The sequence below is a fragment of the Tyto alba genome, unplaced genomic scaffold, assembly GCF_018691265.1.
Source record: "Tyto alba isolate M040663 unplaced genomic scaffold, T.alba_DEE_v4.0 Super-Scaffold_20000042, whole genome shotgun sequence".
NCBI classification, from domain to species: domain Eukaryota; kingdom Metazoa; phylum Chordata; class Aves; order Strigiformes; family Tytonidae; genus Tyto; species Tyto alba.
This window is the reverse complement of record NW_024881293.1, coordinates 12,876,692-12,896,200: the sequence shown is the minus strand read 5'-3', so window position 1 is coordinate 12,896,200 and position 19,509 is coordinate 12,876,692. Positions and strand designations below refer to the sequence as shown.

Sequence of the window (19,509 nt, the reverse complement as noted above, 5' to 3'; positions counted from 1 at the left end):
AAAAGATCTCTTTTATCTGCTGTGAGTATAAAGCTTTGTGATTTAATTTCTGCCTGGCATTTCTACACCACAGGAGTAAAACACACACTTTAGTAAAAATAGCCTGCAACATTTGATTGTACTCTGCTTTCTTTACCAACTGTGGAAAGTTCCAGCTGCAGTGGAGAAGTCTTACAGGTTTATCTTCTCCTTGCACCTTGCTTTTACCTCCCAGAGAAGGTGGTGTGTACTTATATTCTAAGTGAAGAGAAAAGTTGATCCTTCTGGGTTCAGCTGTGTGTTCCTGCTAATGAATGTCTTGCAGGTGTGAAGTTAACATCTATACTTGGAGGGCTACCATATGGTTAGAGCCTAGCAATTATAAACTACTGTGCATATGGATGAACTTTCTTTTCTATTAATCATTCATCTTGGGTTGAATTTTTTTTCTTCCTTCCTTGTTGGTTACCTGATTAAGGGCTCTTAACTCCATTGTACTCCAAGTCTAATTAGCAGCCGAGTTTCTGGGCTCTGAGGATGGGAAGCTGAATTTCAGCTTTTCTAGAGTTTTGGGCCGATGAATGCAGTGTGATTGTGTTTTACAGTTTGTTACATGATGATAGATGCAAGGCCATATGGAAGATGCTGCATTCCAAAAAAAAAAAAAAAAAAAAAAAAAGGAAAGTGTCTACATGCTAAAAATTGTGTAAAAACTGCAGGTCTCTGAATTGGTCTCTTTTTCAAAAGAGATCTTGTTAGACGTAAACCCAACATTCCAGGAGACGTTTAATAGATCCTGTAAAAATACTGCACTGGTCTGGCTGGGATGGAGTTAACTTTCTTCATCGCAGCCCAGGGTGCTGTGTTTGAGATTTGTGGCTACAACAGTGCTGATAAGGCACTGATGTTTTGGCATTGCTGAAAGGTGCTTGCACAGTGCCAGGGCTTTATTTTTGCCCCACTCTGCCCACCCAGCTGGGACAACTGACCCAAAGTGGCCAAAGGGATATTCTGTACTATAAAATGTTACGATGAGCAATAAAAACTGGGGTAGAGAAAGAAGAAGGGGGGAGGGGGGCTGGCTTCCAAGTTGGCTGTTGTTTGGAGACTGGCTGCCCATGGGAGATGGTGAGTGCATTTCCTTTGCTTATTTCTCTCTCTTTTTATTCTTTCCTTCACCTATTGAACTGTCTTTGTCCCAACCTACAAGTTTCCTAGCTCTTTTTCTTCCTGTTTTCCCTCCCTGTCCCACTTGAGTGGTGGGGAGTCAGTGCGTGTCTGTGCGGGTACCTGGCTCCTAATATGGTTCCTAACCAAAAGACATTCTCCTGACTTCTGAGTTTGCATTTTTCTTTGCATTGTGGCTGCTGTAATCTCTGTCTTAGTGGCATTGACTCTTCAGAAAGAACAGCATTGCTATTGGCTTGTTAGCATTAGTCTGATCATATTAATATGCACTTTTTCTGGTTAGACTTCTTCATGGGCCTTGGGCCCTGTGAATTACACTACTGAAAAATCATAGACTGCCTATTGACTATGCTATAAGCATTCATTATACTGGGTTTTTAGAAACTGGCAGTGCTGGGTAATGTTTCAGAGCTGGAAGATGATGCTTTGCAGACTTCCAGCAGTTTGCCAAAGCAAAGCACGTACAGAATGAAAAGAAATTATGGGATGGAGGCGGAGGATGAAAGAAAGATTTATAACAAGTTTTTATCTATATTTTGAAATACAAGCAGAATAGATTTAAAATACAATTAAAATAATTTTAACTGCAGCTCATGAGCTTACATTAGCAATGGTGGGGAAAAGCTCTTCAAGAAACCCGGACAATTAATTGCTGCTGTGAATGGATCTTAAATGTTACGTTATGCAAGGTTCATCTGTTTCCTTTCAGATATCTGTTTTGCCCTGTAGCTATTGTTAGCTACCTTGTGTTTTCTCTCCAAAGAGGTTCCTTTTGTTTTGTATTCAGCTTTTTAAGTCAATGATCGTTTTATATATTGAAGGCTGCTCTTTTATGTCAAATCACACTTCTGTACTTCTAGGTCTCACAGAAAAAGAAGTCAACCCAGAAGACATAAAACAGAGGATCAGAAGTCTCTTGGGGATGTCATGGCTATTGAAACTGCCTTGGAAGATGTGAAAGTAAAAGAGGAACTGAAAAGGGGGCCAGATCTAGAGGAAGAGGAGAGAAGCAAAGCGATTGAGGGAGAAGGTGAGGGCCCTGCTCACTGATGGCAGATCACTTCAGTGAAAAACTGGGGCAAGCTATCTCTCTAAAACACCTTTGTAAATAACTTGTCTGCTGTTGTTTATTTCTGTTGAAATACCAATGGAGTCTTTCCCAATATTAAATCTATGCTCACTGAAATACACCATCATTTACAGGAGCAATTGATTTTTTTTTTCCCTCTCTTTGAGGATTCAGTCCAAATAGCTTTCCTGGCAGGACTTGAAAGTTCTGCCCAAACTATTACAGGTTTGTAAAAATATATATTAGGGGAGGAATATTTTTTGATATTTCATAGAGAAACAAATAAATAGATTTTGCGTCCTACTTGGAAATGGAATGATTTGTGAACTCTCTTGTGCAATTAATCTTTTCCCTTTCCTTCCCTCCCCATTTCTTACTGAGACTGAATAAAGTCAGCCTTAGGTTGTGTGGGATTCACAGCTGCTGCATGAGTCCAAGTTGCAGGTTTGGTTTTCTTCAAGTGTAGCTGTAGGAGGGAAGATTTTCAGCTTTCTTTGCATGGCTGAATTTAATACCACTCCATGACAACTCCAAGTCCTTCTGCATATGGTTAGTCCAAAGGCCTGACCTCAGCCATCTTGCTGGAGGCTCTTTTTGTGATACCATTTTTTGTCTTGGCTGTGTATGAAAGGTTGCAATTTTTGCTGGGAGTAAGCTACTTTTTTCCCTTTAATGTGTGTGTTAAAGTAGTTGATGTGTCTATGATGAACTCTCTCTGAGGCACTCTTGAGCATTTCATAGACACTAGTGAATTTATTTTCATATATTGTATATATCCATTGTTTGTTTGGCATTTAGAGAAAACTGATGCTGCAAACTGCTTAGAGAACCTTGATGATGATCTTAAAGGAAATCTGTGGAAACTCTGGGGAAAAAATTGAGGTCTTTGTTGAGTTCCAGAGTCTCTTAGCTAGACAGTGTATTTTTTCCTTTCATGGGAAATAAGGAGTTTGAAAATCACTGTTTTACAGTGCAGATAGTTAATTTCTATTGCCCTAAGCTTGAAAGTGTCAGCAGTGTGTTAAATTGTATGCTCTTAGCTCTTGTACAAGTTCAGCAGTTGATGCTTGTAATAAATGGCCTGAAAATGCTGATATCCCTCTGGAGACAAGAGATAAGTGACAAGGACAGATCTGAGATCCTTAGAATGGCAGAGGAACAATAAAGACTCTGTTCTAGCTGAATAGGTTCCAAATCATACACTTACACTACATGTTAAGAGCTCTTTAACTGTTAGCACAGGAGGGAAAAACTTATTTTCAGCACCATTTCAGAAGGCGTCACTAGAACTAGACTATTTGCGGTTTCTGGGGGGGGTCTAGTGCTCAGTGTGGCTGTTTGCATTAAGAAACTCTTATATTTGCTGTATAGCAATTAAATACCAATGATTCTCTAGTTTCCCACATCCTACTGTCTGCATTACCTCTCACAACTGTGTCTCAGTTTCATCTTGAAAAAGAAAAGAGCATCTGTTTGGATGTCCCTGCTCATGGCAATTTAGCTTTCCCCCACCACCACCTTCACTTCCTTTTTCTATTCCTCTGGTTTTAATTTGGCTTGATTCTCTGCTTACAGCAGAAAAAATGACCTTGAGAAGGAGGAAGAATGAGATTTCTAAGTAATCATTGGTAGGTTCAAAGTAGGTCTTATGTTTCATGTTGATTATTTGATCTGTCTGAGTATTAATAACTTGAGGTTTTAAGGATTTCTGACCCAGATACCTTAAGGTGTTTTCCTTTGTTTTTTATGACTCAGCTTTATATTAATAATTTATTATGTTGCTATTCCTGTATTTAGAATTCTTAGCAGGTTGTCTTGGGACTTGAAATTAAAAAGGAGAGTCGTTAGGCTTTGCGCTTCTCGGTGTGCTAAGCAGCCTAAATGCATCCTGAGAGTCAGTGGGTGTTACCTGCGATGCTGTGCCTGATCAGAGTCCTTCAGTCCTGCACTACAAACCATATCTATTACAGGATTTTTTTTTTTTTTTTATAATGTGAGAAAAAACAATGAGATGCCTAACTGCAAAATAGTTGTGTGTTGTTTTCTACCACATTTCTTTAGATGGCATTCCCACATATCCTCTTGAGTGTTGCATTGGTAAACTAAGTACATAATTACATGAAGTAATACTGTGATCAAGATGCCACTAAACCAGAACTGAAAACTTTTCTGCTGTTACCTGTATGTAATAGCAAATCTGATCTTTAGATGACCGCTTGCTACATGAGGGTTTAACTTCAGGCAAGATCTCAAGAATTGGCCAACTGTCAAGTAGTGGCTGGTCTCTCACTGATTTTTCTGCAGTGGCAATGTAAAGCCATTAAGAGATGAGGCTGTTTAATGGGATGGATTATCATGAAACAACGCCATAGCACAAGAGTTTGTCCTGGAGACTTTCTGGACTTTTCTAGCATTATGTAGCAAAAATAGAGCCTTTTCAGAAATCTGCTAGCAGTCACTGTGGCCATCTACATGTTTGTAGCATGTGCTGTATGAAGTTCTGACAACAACTGAGCAGACACAACCCCTAGAAGCAAGTAGAAGATATTTTCCTGCCACTTTTGCTTTCTGGTCTTGTATCAGTCACATTCACATATTCTGTTAGCATAGGTGATGTACAGGACATAAATGCTGGGCGTGTAGGGATTGCTCTAGGGTAATATTATCTTCCTACAAGTAAGGAATGCTGTTGAAAGTGAAAATGCAAACTCGGTGTTTAGGAGGAACTTTGGGATGGTGGAACAGTCTTTATGATTACTTTATCTACAGCAGTCTCCCATGTGGATTGAAGAAAAACCCTTGAGTGCAACTATTACACAAACACAGGCATCTTCTTGAAGGATGCAGTGCTGTATTAGAGGGATGTGCTGGCAAAAAACTCTCCTGCTTTCTCCTGTGTTGAGTTTAATCTTATCTCTATGCTTGTGCTTCTGCTAGATTAGTAAATCTAATTTACAGTTTCTTTTGAGCTGTTGACAGTATAACAGTTGTGGCTAAATTACTGATACTGAAGTCCATTTCTAATTCTTTGCCTAATACCAAGAGATACTGCTGTAGCAGGTGAGGTCCATACATGTGTAGCAGCTTTTTATAATCTCACTGCCCAAAGCTATGGTGTGTGGGCCTATGTAAGTGGTTTGATTTGCCCACCAGCATCCCTTCCCCTCAAAGTTACTGCATACATGCAACTTCAGTGAACTCCATATAGCATTTCACATTATCTCTAGACAAGCTTGTCTTCTCACCATGAAAAAACATTGTCATACTACTGTTTTCTATGTGGTCTACCTCTGTTAACCTACCAGTGGATTTGTGCATGAAGATCTCTTTCCTTTCTAGAAGTGTTCATGATAGCCAGATAGGGACTTTGAATTTTACCTCACTTTTTCTTGGCTTCAGGTTTTATAGATTCACTTGCAAACAAGTTTGTTCATCTAAATGCAGAAACTTTTAAACAAAGTTCTGCATGCCAGCTGCTGTCAGATTACCCATTTAGAAGTCAGTAAAGCTGGTGAATGGCATTTGTTTTGTTGTTGCGCAGAGAATTCTCCAAGTGTATAGAGAGTAAATATGATCTGGTTTTGTGCAACTGGGGAAAAATCCAATTTGCCTTTCATTCAATGTGTTTGTTTCTCTAAGGAAATTCAATATTCCTTTCTCTGTGGTAGAACAAACCAGTTTATCTGAGGGACTGCCTACACAAGTACAACAATAACTATTTGTGATGGACTTGTTCCCATTTTTATAAATTAGTGTAAATAAAGTCATCAGACCAGACTTCTGGGAAATGTTGAGGTTGAGGTATCCCCTAGATGATTTCAGGTGGGATTTTGGGATGTTATCTTATTGTGGGATTATTTGCCTCATCTTTTCAGGCCCTTCCTCCTGCAGATACCTCATTATGGTGTGATGATTTATCTGTTGTTCTGTTTACTACGTTTGGCTGGTCAGCTTTGATCCAGTCATTAATGGAGGAGTCGTGAGTAGGTTGGGATTGGTGAAGCATCATTATTAGGGTGAATAGTCTTTCTCTGTCTTTCACTGTCATCAGCCCTCCTCCCCATCCTGTTAGTGGGAAAATGACCTTTTGCGGTAGAGTCATCTAGTCATAGCATCTGCAGGTGAAAAACAAATCTCTTATGAAATGAGCACTGGCATCTGTCTGTGGAGCATCTATTATTTACTTTCCTTTTAGTGAACTGACAACTTCATTCATGAAGTGAGGGAAGAGTTGGGCAAAGGGAATATACATCATTTTAGATGGAATAAGGCAAGATGTGAAGGCATCTCCTGTCTTAATCTAGAGACACTCACTCAGTGGCCAGCAGGAATTTTAATTACTGCTGTAGAATCAGTGTGCGTGGATCCTTTAGCAGAGTTATATTGGGGCGATAGGTGGGGGAGACTTTTATGGGTCATTACTGCCTCTGGTAAAAATACCGAGCCATCTGTCGGTTCAAGAAGTGGTTTTGTTGTCACAGCCATGTAAGAGACCTGCAGTGCTATGCAGATAGGATGAATGACAGTAAGCTGGGAGAAACAAGGACAAATAGAGCGAGTGTTAGGAAAGGATATCTCAGTAACCAGTGCTGGCATGGTGTCTGTAATAGGCTTAGTTCAATGCTGTACTTGATTTAGGCTTTAAAGGCATCCTTTTAAAAGACCTTACAGTAGAAACCTTTTGGTAATAATGATTCAGGTATCTTTGTTCAATTCTTCATTTCCTAGGGCTGTTGAATGCAGTGACACACAGTAATACTCGGATAAGAGCTCTGCTTGCAAATAGAGGGAGCAGTAAATGAGGGTGGTCCAGAGGCTAGGGCAAACATGATTTAGAATGGTGGTCTCCAAACTTTTGTGATTGTGCCCCCTTATCAGCAAAAAAAATATGAGCATACTTCCCAATATAGGTATATTTGTTTATAAAAGCTGTATTTTATTTATAAAATCTATGCATGTATTGCTGTGCTAATTTATTATGTCCATTATAAAACATGCACAAAAGTAGAGATATAAAAAAGGGATGAGAAAAGGATAAAAGAAACACTATTTTAAAGATGTATTTTATTTATGAATGGTACAAAAATATTTTCTTCCTGCACACCAGTGGATGGATGGCTTTGTGTTCCCCACTTTAAAGACTGCTGATAAAGAAAACTTGAAATAGAGAGTCAGGGCTAATGTAATATATTACATGTTTTTTGACACACTGTCCAGTTTCTTTGGGGTTTAGATATTTTCCCTCCAGGCAGTGTTCATTTTGTCAGTCTTTCCGCTCCAGTCAAGAATTTAAATAGTCTATAGAAATGATACAAGTCTTTTCTTTCTGAAGATGGCTTCTCTAAGTCAGTGCTGAAGTACAGCTGAATATGTGTGCACCGTTCAGTTTGCCTGTTTGAAAGGATGAAAAATACCATAATGTAATATGTTAGCCCAACATGGGAGCTGTTGGATGAAAGGAGAGAAATATTAAATGCCCGGAAATCTCAGCGTATGAAGTTAAATGTTACCTATTCTCTTGAAACAGGTGACAGCAAAGCGAAGGCCCGTCCTCCGAAAGTAAAAGGCGAGAGGAAGAAGAAGCACCTTTTCCATCAGCACCAGCACCATCTGCCAGCACCGCAGCCGCCGCCGCTGCCGCCGGCACCGCAGCAGCAGCTGGCCGAGGACGAGGCGCCAGCCGCGCGGCCACCGGCACCCCCGGCGGTACCCACAGCGGCCACGGCAGAGAAGAGCTTGCCCCCAGCTCCTCTGAACATTATCCAGCCCTCGGAGGCACCAGTTGAGGAGGATGACTTTAAACCTCGGCCAATCATTCCCATGCTTTATGTGGTTCCACGGACCAAAAAGGTGGTGTTTGACAAGGAGCGCATGTCCTGCCAGCAGGCGTTTGAGCAGTTTGCCACCCAAAAGAGTCCAAGTTGGCGGGAGCAGACGGTCCCTATGGAAATCCCTGTGAAGGAGGAGGAGAATGCAGAAGCAGAAAATACAGAGATCACTACAGAGGTCAGTGATTTACAGGTATCCATGACCAAGGTGGTGACTATAAGATCTGCGAGTTTTAAGCAGCAAGTTGAGGACCAGACTTGGAATGAGAGGAGTCCTCAATTGTGCCTGAGCCTCCAGTGGAATAGTGTCATTTTGGTGAGCCATAGAGTGCTTTTACAGGAAGAGATTGATTATTTTCTCATAGTTCCATCCATCATTGCATTGATGCTAGCTGATTAGTTAAACTTGTTATTGTCTTCAAAAGATAAGATAGAGAATCTCCTTTCCCGCTACTGCTAGTACGGATAATACTGAAATGATCATCTCAGATGGTAGGCAGGAAGACCCAGCACAAGCAGCTGCTGCAGAGCAACTATTTTGAGTCGTAAAGCCAGACAATCCCCAGGGGAACTTTGGTCACACCAACATTTTAATAATTCTTCTCCCTTATTTCTGACTTCTCCAGCTAATGTGCTTTATGCTTCTCCAGCACGTGCTTTATGCTTCCAGGTGTTGGCCTGCTATGTAGTGTTGCCTAGGGATCTTTTTCATCATGAGGTTTAGCATTCAAAAAGTTGGCAGCAAACTTTTTCATCTTTACGGTTCATGACACGTAATCTGTCTCAGGCATCTCTTTTGTTTGGGGAGTGCTTTCATGAGGACATTTTCCAAAAGAGGAAGGAGGAAGATGTTTAGCAATTAGCAGCAAGTCAGAGCAATATGATACAGCCGGTTTCCTACGTGATGCTGCTAAAAGAGCCAAGGGAATGGCAAAGCACTATTAGAAATTGTGGGGATAGGGGGGACGGTATGTTGCCATACCAGCACGGCACAGTTAGTGTGCCTTTCGTGCAAATGTGTCTAAAACAATGGCTGCAGACTAGAGAGCAAAAAACCTCTGTGCTCTGCTGGGCTGTAATAAGTACCTTCATCTCTTCTCACTCCTACTTAATGTGGAATGTACTTGGATTTCATTCTTAATGCTGTAGCACTGCTGCTTGTTTTCATGTTTGTGATCCAAAGCACATGGTACTGTTGATTTGTAGTGCAAAGTAACTCACGTGTAGGGCGTTCAGTGCCTTACACCAAAGAGGACCATCAGGCCCTGTGGTTAGGATGCTTGCATGATACATTTCAGTGTTGGCTGGTACATGGGGCAGTGGGTACAGTACAATATAAATATGCTTGTCATAAAACACACTGTAATGTTCTAGTAAAATGTTTCTGGTCCTGTATGCCATGTACATAATTTTCGTGCTAGAGTTCCTAGCTGTTTATGTGATTGACCAGACTTTTTATAAGCTAATAGAATTGGCAGGCTTGAGGCTGTTCTGATTTTAAGAAAACACTGTAGTTTACCTTTACCCGACATATTAAGAGATAGCATTGGCTTTATCTACTACAGTAATTGGCTTGGGAGGCTTTATTGATTGCAGCCAAAAGGCAGTGAAAAGTTTGCTGTGTAAATTCAAGAACTCTCTAGGACAAGGATTCTGCCTCTGTTGTCCTGTACTCTCCTTTGCTTGCCCATATGTTTTGGGTTTCCCATCTATCTTGTTCTGGTTTGTTACAGACTGCTTCTGCTTTTTCAAAACTGAAGATGGAGATAAAAAAGAGTCGTCGTCATCCATTGGGCAAACCACCAACCCGCTCCCCATTGTCAGTGGTTAAACAGGAGACCTCGAGCGATGAGGGTGAGTGCACTAGCATTAGGAATGCTTGTCTGATCTGAAAAATTGTTGAAGCCATTAACATAACTGGATGGCCTGAAACTTTTTGTGTTACACTTAACTGATAGAAAATGCAGCATGTTCCCATTTTGATAACCCAGCTGGAAACAAAATTCATCCGTGGGAGGTGTCCCTTCTCACCTCCCACCCCTTTTTCTCTCAAGAAAAATATTTTGCTGCCTGCAGAATGAGGCAGCATTTTGGGCAAAGGGAGAAGAGAGTTCACAGAAAATAACATCTTAAAGTAAAAGCTCCATCTTAGATTTTGCATTAAAATGAGATCTGTTCACCTCAGAGGGAGGTGGAGGTTAGGTCGGCTGTTATGTGTATGGGGAAAGTTAATTCTAACTTTTTGGTTGGCATTTTAATTCATGTGAATGTTCGGGTCCAACTTTTCTTGGCAGATGTAGAAATGAGAATTAGAAAGTCTCTCAGTGTTTAACTGTACATCACTGATTTTTCTTTTCCCTCATTCCAGTCCATTCCAGTCACTGTGAATGCCGTAACAGTCTAGACTAAAAAAAAAAAAAAACCAAAAACAAAAACAACCCAAACAACTTATCTCTCACTTCTGTTGTGTGGTGTCATTTACCACTTCTGGGTCTTGCCCACATTTGAAGCACTCAGAATGTAGAAAAGTCTACAGTAAGAAGCTTTTGCATGCTGGGGCAGGTACCTGCAGGTGTAATTGGAAGTCCCTGCTTTCAAGGTACTTAAAACTTTATATTCAAAAGGACAACGTCTTTGCTGTTCATTTCCCTTCAGAGAATATACCCACTGATTTTAGAGAAGCTTTGTGTAGCAAGGGGGTATTCTGTACATACATAACTCCTTTTCCTTACCAAGGATGATGCATTTGATGTCTTCCATGTGTGTAATATGGAGTGAAGCATTGAAAGGCAGTTGAGAGTAGTTCTCTTGTTTTGGTGTGAGACCTTGCAACAAACTTTTGTGCTCATTAAACAGATTCTTGTCATTGTTTTGACTTGTTGGGTGGTGTATGGGGACTTTGCTGGCTGACTCAGGAGCAACTTTCTGCAAAAGCTGGCATTTTTTGGGGACTGATTTACAGCACTGTTGGGCAAAATCTGATCAAACAGATTCTTCTCTTCCCTGCCAGAGAATAGAAGCAGCTCTCTGCACTCCTCGTTTTGTCAGGGCTAATGTATAAGGATGATCTGGAGGCTGCAGCGAGGAAGAGGGAGCATATAAATTAAGGGGATGCATATGCTACACTGAGATTCAGTTGAGACAAATTGTTAGTCTTTTCTACTTGCATATGACTTGCTTGAAATGTAGGAGCCATCCTGAATGCTGTGTATCACCTAGAATCCATCCTGGGATGAGTGAAGGTGATGATAACATAGAACAGTCATTTCCTTTTTTCTCTGTCTGTCACTCTGGATTATGATGCTGGTTTCATTGATTTCATGAGTATCATAAATCCATGCCTGTCTCCTGACGTGCCTTGACTAAAATTTGGAGAAACATGTGGTTTAGGTTTTGGCTCATGTGTTAAAATGTCATTAAGGATGCTTGATTTCTTCAAAATCTGAGGGTTGAGCTCTGCTTTGAGAGTAAGACAACTTGAAAGTATCAGTCTGCATACCTGAGGTCACTGGCCTTTTTTAAATTTTGCCTATGCCTTACACAAGGTGTGGACACGTAAGCACCTGCAGCTGAAGTTAAGACTGTAGAACAGGTCCTGTTTTGTTACGGGGGGCAGCTCTGGTCTGATACACGCTGAACTGGGAGGCAGCTCCTGGCGTGGGCAGTATCTTTCTCTAGGAAGGAAAGCCTCACTCACCCACTGGCGAGGCTGTTTCTGTTTGTCTCCCTTTCCAGCAGAATTCTATGCAGCTGGGGAAAAGGCTATGGTATTAGCAATTATTGTTAGCCTTTGGATACCAAGATAAAAATAAAAACATAGTAAGAAAAGACTCTTTAGGAAGTGACCCTCATTTGAAGTGTGACAGAGAGTATTCATCATCTCAAAAAAAGAATTTATTAATTAGACACGATAAAATTTCCCACTTTGTATGGCCAATAGATTAGTTGAGGGTAACATTTAAAATATGAGACATAAATGTAACCATTAGTGTTTTACTACACGTTTCTTTTATCCTCTCTGGTAACGTAAGACTGAAAATCTTAAAAGGGAGGTAGAAGTGGGGAAGAGACAGACTTGTTGAGACCAGAACATTAACTGCGTATTTCCAGTAATTAACAGTGAAGCAGTGAACAATTTGGTTTAATGTGCTGAGCTCTGGGGATAATGTTCCACTAAGAAGTTTTTGAGTTCCCCATGCCAAAACTGTTCTATTGGAAACTTTGCAGCTTGACAGTGCAATGAGTGATTTACACTTTGTCTTGTGTGGAAAATTTCTTTAACACTTAAAGTGATTCAAAATTCCTTAATAAAGAATGGTAAGAAACTTGGACACCCAAACTGACACAAATGGATTCTGTGGTGGTTTAATCATAAAATGCCAAGGGCCTTTTAAAGGTTTTGTGAAAATAGAGAATTAGCAAACTAATTAGCACAAGCAGTACCTATCAGAGCTCTGGCAGAAGAAGACGTGGTGGTGAATGCAAATTGAAGGCTTAGTGGTGTGCGCTTGATGGAAGTAGCTGTGAAGCAGCTGCAGAAATGTAAAATGAGAACTTGAACCCAGGATACCTCCTGGCCAAGGTTCGTGTTTGCAGAAACAGGTATGGGATGCAATTTGGGAAGGTTGAAGCAGACTTGCTGCTGGCCAGTGGGAGCTGGCCTAACCAAACCAGCATGACTTGCATGCGTGTCCTCCAGAAAATGCAGCTCCCAGCTGGAGAAGGGAAAGGGGGATTTCCTTCCACTTGCGTCGTGCATTTTGAACCTGGCTTCACTAAAAGGATGATGTAGGTTTCCACAGCTAGAAAGTGAAGAGAGTTATGAAGGCTGTAAATCCAGGTTCTCTCTCCTCCCTCATGGCCAGTTTCATTAGGTCATCAGTGTCTCTACCTTGGCTATTCTACGCATAAAGTGGAGATTATATCCATTTAAGGAAGTATTTGAAGCATACACATAGGAGGAACCATGGATGAGTTGAATGTTCTTATTTATTGAACTTCTTGTGTTGTCAAAATGTTACTTGTTTAACCCTGCTTTGCTGCATTTTGCCTCTACTGTCTGTGTACTGTTTTGCCTGTACTGACTGTCCATTATTTTGGGATTTTTTTCTTTCTAGAAACATTTCCATTTTCTGGGGAGGAAGATATGAGTGACCCAGAGGCTCTGAAGTCTTTACTTTCCCTTCAGTGGAAGAATAAAGCACATAATTTCCCAGCTGAAAGAAAATTCAATGCAGCTGCTGCCCTGAGTGAGCCATACTGTGCTGTCTGTACCCTCTTTTACCCGTATAACCAGGTAATTCCTGATGCTGCTCAGATGGACATGTCAGTGGTGGGTACTGGGTGGTGGTGACTGTCAGTTATGATGCAGACCTTTAGTATAAAGAAGGAAGAGTCATACAAATTTGCACGCCAAAGAGGTGTGTTGGGATTTGGCAGTTACAGTGGATGGAGCCTTTTTCGTTATCTGTCCTGACTTCTCTGGCTTCCTCAGCTTTAATTTTTTTAATCACACTTAAAGAGCTTTGCACTGCAAACACTATTTCATGCAGAGAAATGATGCCATGGTGGGCATGTGATTGCTCTTGTTTAGATAGGGGCCCAGACTTCTGAATATATGCAAACAAGCAACAAAATAAAAATTTACTGAGTAAGCACATATATCATTTTTTGGAAACTACCAGTATGCTTTGGGATATGTTACGAGCAGAAAGGCAAAATTTATCAGATGAATTAGTTATTTGCCCAGTTGTGTATTGATTTGTTCTTGCATGCTTATAGAGCCAAATCTGGCTTTGTGTGTCCACTAGGAGTATGTGCCTTAGATGCATATATATGTGTTGTAACCTTTTTCTGAGAAAAGCTGAATCCACCTCCCCCTTCAATAAAAATGTCTTGATTTATTATACAGGTGGAAAATAAAATATATGTTCTGATTGCTGTATGATGTTGTATAATGGTTGTAAGGAAAACTAGCTACAGCTGGGCTGTTTTAATCCATTGTTTTTAACTTTGGTCTGCTACCAGAAACCTTGAAATGTCCTTCAGGAGAAATTCTTGCAGAAACAGTAGGGAAGGATGCCAAAAGGATGGGAGAGGGGGAGGGGGAAGGTCTTGCTTTTATTTATTTTTTTTTTTTTTTCTTTCCCCCCCCTTGGAGTTTTCAGTTGCAATTTAGGAATTTAGATTTTTACAGAAGAAAAATAGGGAAAACTTCTAATTATTCTAATGATTCGTCGAGCTTTCAAAATAAATTACAGATCTGAGTACAGGCCTAAAGAAGCGAGAGAGGAGCAAAAGGCATGGGTGAGGGTGTGCACGAGAAGACAGGATTCAAAGTTAATTATTTGTGCTTGATGGTGTTAGATGTTGGATGACTTTTTTTGCAAGGGGAGTGCTCTGGCTTTCAAGTTAAACCTGTGACCAGGGAAGAGGTGATTCCATATGATATTTTCTCTTTAAGTCCTTACAGATGGATAAAGAAGCTGTCCCAGCCTCTGTAGGGGAGACCACCTCTTTCGTCCACCTTTCTAAGTGCGGACAAAAGACCAAGCCTCTGATCCCAGAGATGTGCTTTACCTCAAGTGGAGAAAACACTGAGCCCCTTCCTTCAAATTCATATATCGGAGAAGACGGAACAAGTCCCTTGATATCCTGTGCCAAATGCTGCCTGCAGGTTCATGCTAGTGAGTGTTTCCTTCTTCACCAAAGAGTTTTGAGTATTAAGAAACTCAGAAGTTTGTACGTTGCCTATATTTGAATTCCTTCTTGGCATGCTTGCTATACCTGTCACTCCCACTTTTTCCTTTTCTGGTACTAGTATGTGTGTATATTAGAGTCCCTCTTGGGAGTCAGTGATCTTAAAAATGCATGCAAATACTGTTTTTACTGTTTGTTTTGTTGTCTGATTCTTCTCTGTCTCACAGAAAAGATTCTTTCTTTTGTTATCTTTCATTTTTTGTAATAAAGCAGAAATCACAAAGCTGATCGCACTCTTTTCACTTGTTCAAATATTGGTCTGCTGGGTAAGGTTGTACTGTTCTTGTGTGCATCGGAGATTATGGAGTAGTTTCTGAGATATATTTTATTAGTGTCTGTGTTACTGTTTGTAGGGATGGCACTTGATTAGAAAAAGGAACATATGTCTGTTTGTTTCCCTGATAGATATGTCTAAAAGATCTGATTAATCCTGGTAGAGTGTACCTTCACTAGATTGTATGACATGTAGTTAACATTTGCACTTGTGCTAGGAAATGTGACGAATTACTCTTCAGCTCTTTGATCTTGACAGATGGGAATTCTTATTTAACTTGCATCAGCTGGAATGACTTTTGTTGTTCCAATTTTATAGTCCGCAGGTCACAGTGCAGCTCAGCATGACTGTCTCTTGTGGAGAAGTAGAATGCAACTTTTATTTCTGTACTGCATCCGTGATTATGGTCACTTCTGGCTAATAAAAGCATGTGATGCAGAGTGAGTGTGAGGATGAGGACTGCTTTCTTGCTTCACAAATTGCAGTCAAAACAGAGATGCTGCATCTTGTTTATCCATATGCCTTCAATAGTCCAGTCTACCAGAATGTTTTCAGTGGCCAAACTCTATTTAGGGGCAGAAGGTGATGTTAATCTGCAGCCTCAGACAGGACGCAGAGGAATTTAGCTTACTATTTTGGCTATGCTCTACCCTTGAGGATAGGACAGAAGTTAAATCCAGTCTGATACAGTTTCCAGTGTCATCTTGTTTCCTCGTCGCTGTTTGTACTTCTAGACTGTGATATCCATTTGATTTTGCTGCAGAGAATCCATTTGCTTTTATTATAGGATTGCAGTGTTGAGGTGTATTTTGGTTAATCTGGCAGCATGCTGTAAAACCAGTTGGCAGTCTACTTGTTATTGAGACGTGCCCTCGCCCAGCTGTGCTTGGTTATGGCAACAGCAAGGATGTACAGAGAAGAAAGCTTTTGCAAAGGTTTCTGGGCTTTTAAGGTGTTGACAAAATCCATAAAAAGCGCATACTTTTCTTGTTCCGTTAGGGTCATCTTTACAGGCCGATCTGGTAGGCCGTGTGTGGCTGTTTCTCCCCTCAGATCCCATAGTCCAGCTACCTGTGGTCCTGATGCAAGAAATCAATGCTGAAATTTCAGCCCGTTCTACACCATCTTGAGCTCCAGCAGATTTTCAGTGGAGGGTATCTGTTTCTCTTTCAGAACAGTTTTTTAGGCTCGACACCACTGCCCATTTTCTAGGACTGAGGTTGAATCTGCTTGCTTGATTTGCCATGTGATGAAAAGAGACTTCAGATGTGGAAAACAGCTGCGGATCTATATTATTGACTTTTTTTGACATAATGCTTATCTGGTTAAGTGGATGATTTTTATAAATCAGGTTATTGTGGCAATCTCAGTGCTTTCTGAATAACTTCTTTTAAGTTTAATTCAGTGATTTGAGACTGTCATTCCCAGCTGAAATTTTATGTTGGGTTTTGTTAGGATAGGTAAAGACCATGAGACGAGCTTTGCTTGGACGCTGACCAGCAATTTGCAATATGTTCAATTCTCCACTCACTTTGCAAGCTTACAGGAATCACGTAGATCCACTTTTTCAAAACTATTGCTGTGTGTCTTCCCCATCGCCTTCAGTGGCAAACCTCAGTGCCTTTTACAGAATTGTAAGGGCTTTTTTGGCCTTATTTCTCAGTCTTTATAAGGGGTATAACACCACTTGACTACTTTGGTGCTGCAGAAAAGTATGTAGGAGGATTGGGTGCTTGCATGTTAGAGGCATTGAAGTTTTGTAAAATCTGATGTGTCTCACACTTTGTATAACCAGAGATTAATATTATTGTAAATACTGTTAAAAATGTGAATTGCATGTATTTAATTTCCTTGAAATATTACTGGGTTTGTCCTTACTCATAATACCACTTAGCAAAGATTACTGCTTCAATCATGCTAAAATTCAGTGGTCTTAACTGTTCCGATGTGTGCGTGCATTCCAGCAGTAGTAGCATCACTTTTAAGCCCAGTTCTTGCCTAAAGAATCAAAGTGCTGCTGTTGGAGTCTTTACAAAAGAGAAAAAAAAAAATGTTGAGGGTTACCTGTGTGTGGTTTGTCTGTTTGTTTTTTAGACCTGGTCCCAAATTCTGCTCCCCTTCCCAAACATGACTTTCCTTATGACTTTTGTCTGAGCCTAGACCATTGAATATAGGTATTTGAATGCTACATCTGATTTCAGAGATGCTTCTGAATCAAAAAGTCAACAAGTCAGTACTACAGATATGTTAGCAAAACTCTGAAGGATATAACTTTGTTTTTTTCAGGCTGTTACGGAATTCGTCCAGACTTGGTGAATGAAAGTTGGTCTTGCTCACGGTGCTCAGCCAATGCATGGGCAGCGGTAAGCATCTACTCCTCTGGAGACAAAAAAAAAAAACTTACTGTGGGAATCAATTTGATATTTCACCAGAGATGGCTGGTGGGAGGGTACAGTTTGCCTTTGCATCCCAGATGGGGTGTAGTCATTTTTGGGGAAGGATAGGCAGACTGGCAGAGCTTTTTGGTCCAGCTCTGAAGGAGTTTTGTCCCTACAGGAATGTTGCCTGTGTAATCTCAGGGGAGGAGCTCTTCAGATGACCACTGATGGGCGGTAAGTGATGGGTTTTAGTATTTTTTTCCTTTCATACTACATTTGATGTTCTGGTGTCATGAGCTTGGTCTTGATGCTCAGTGTAGCAGCCAGTTTTGGCGTTATGGAGGTAACTGCTATTCGCTGACTTGGCAGGATGAGCTTGAGTAACTGTTCTGTCTTAACACTCTGCACCAGGCTTCTCAATAGCAGTGGTAACATGGCTCTGAACACGGTTAAATTTGGTTTATTCTAAGAGAAAAGTTTAGCATCGTGCAAGATCAGATGCATAAGAAGGTTGATCCCTGTTTTTCCAGAGGCATTTACCTTGTATGACTGTGATTAACAATCAGTTGGTAATGTTGCCAAGGCTGCCAACCACCATAAATATGCCTTGATACTGAGGGAGTCAGAGAAATGTTAACTGCCCTCCTGAGTATTTAATTTAAGTAATGGTAGACTCTGGTTTGTCTCTTCACTTTTTTTTCCAGGTGGATCCATATAATCTGTGCTATTGCTGTCCCTGAGGCCCGTTTTCTCAATGTAATAGAGCGTCATCCTGTGGATATCAGTGCTATTCCAGAGCAGAGATGGAAACTGGTAGGTGTGTTTTACCTGTAGAGAGTGTCTGTGAGCAGGAGCCATAAAGAAAAGGAAAGGAAAAAGGCTTTAAGAAAACAGAAAAACATTGTATGGGATCATACAGTATCTGAGATCGGAGGTGATGTTCTTGCGCTTATTTCCAACAAATGCACCAAGAAGCTGTGTCATTTGGATGTTTTATGCTGTCTCGGTGCTTTGACACACCAAGTTGTGATCACTAGATCTACCTTTACTCCCCAGGAGTGTGCTCTTACCCTGGGCAGAGCCTAGGACGCTTACCCACCTGGCAGCCACGTCTAAACTACCCGAAAGCTTCTTTTGCTGAAAGTACTGCATAGCGGGAGTGTGAAGGGTCTTGGTAACTAGAAAGAAGCTGACATGTTGCTGACTTGCTCATCTGTCATGTGATTTGCCATTCTTTACAATATTTCTCTTTTTCTGTCAGGAAAGCTCTTGTAGAAATTAAACATTTCTTTGTGAACATGACTGCAAGGCAAGACTCTGCAAAGATTTTAATGGAAGTCCAGCTCCAACTTGTTATTTAGTTGCATAGCCTCATCTCAGGGATTAGTAATGGATGATTCATTAGCTTAGAGCAATTAATCTTAATGTTAGTTAATGCCCCGTCACTATAGTGTGTTGTTGCAAAATAAATTGTGCTTTTGCTGCTTTTTTTGTACAGAAGTCAGCTGAGTGACAGCTGGGAGTGTGGTACGGGGGAAGGTGATGTAGCGGTGATACATTGGTTAGCGTTGATGTATTTGTTAACGGCGCAGCTATTTAGTGCAGGCAGCCCAGCCTGGAGGAGAGTGGAGGAAGAATCTCTGTCTGCTTCCAGAGTTATTTCTCTGTTGTGCAAATGGGTTTTGTACACAAATGTGAATGTAAAAAGCATTCATTATTCAGGTAGAGTGATGGAGCAGTGGTGTGATGTGAGAGTGATAAATCTTGCAGCAGTGGTTCTTTATGGATCATCTGACATTTCCAGCATGCATCCTCTTCATTACCAGCACTTGCAACGATGAACTAAAAATCCTTTTACACAAGACTCACTTTTATTGCTTAATGGAGCCTCACAAGAAAACATGACTTAATTCTTTTAACTCTTCTGTGGCTACCTTACAGTCCTATAGAGCCAGGGCAGTAGTAACATAGGTAAAACTCTGTTGCTTCATTCTGCTCCGAAGCATTGCCTATGCCATCCAAAACCTTGCACAA

The 19,509-nt window shown here is 40.8% G+C and overlaps 1 protein-coding gene across 2 annotated transcripts in view; it reads left to right on the top strand.

The window, feature by feature from the left end:
• The window catches only part of KDM4B (lysine demethylase 4B), a 92,279-nt gene that overhangs the window by 60,900 nt on the left and 11,870 nt on the right, over positions 1 to 19,509 (top strand). For both annotated transcript variants that reach the window (XM_032994692.2, XM_032994691.2), the window contains 8 exons: positions 2,028 to 2,197; positions 7,764 to 8,242; positions 9,798 to 9,918; positions 13,182 to 13,360; positions 14,528 to 14,750; positions 17,384 to 17,460; positions 17,654 to 17,709; positions 18,180 to 18,288. In XM_032994692.2, the coding sequence (XP_032850583.1) occupies positions 2,028 to 2,197; positions 7,764 to 8,242; positions 9,798 to 9,918; positions 13,182 to 13,360; positions 14,528 to 14,750; positions 17,384 to 17,460; positions 17,654 to 17,709; positions 18,180 to 18,288 (1,414 nt within the window). The remainder of the gene's footprint in view (positions 1 to 2,027; positions 2,198 to 7,763; positions 8,243 to 9,797; positions 9,919 to 13,181; positions 13,361 to 14,527; positions 14,751 to 17,383; positions 17,461 to 17,653; positions 17,710 to 18,179; positions 18,289 to 19,509) is intronic.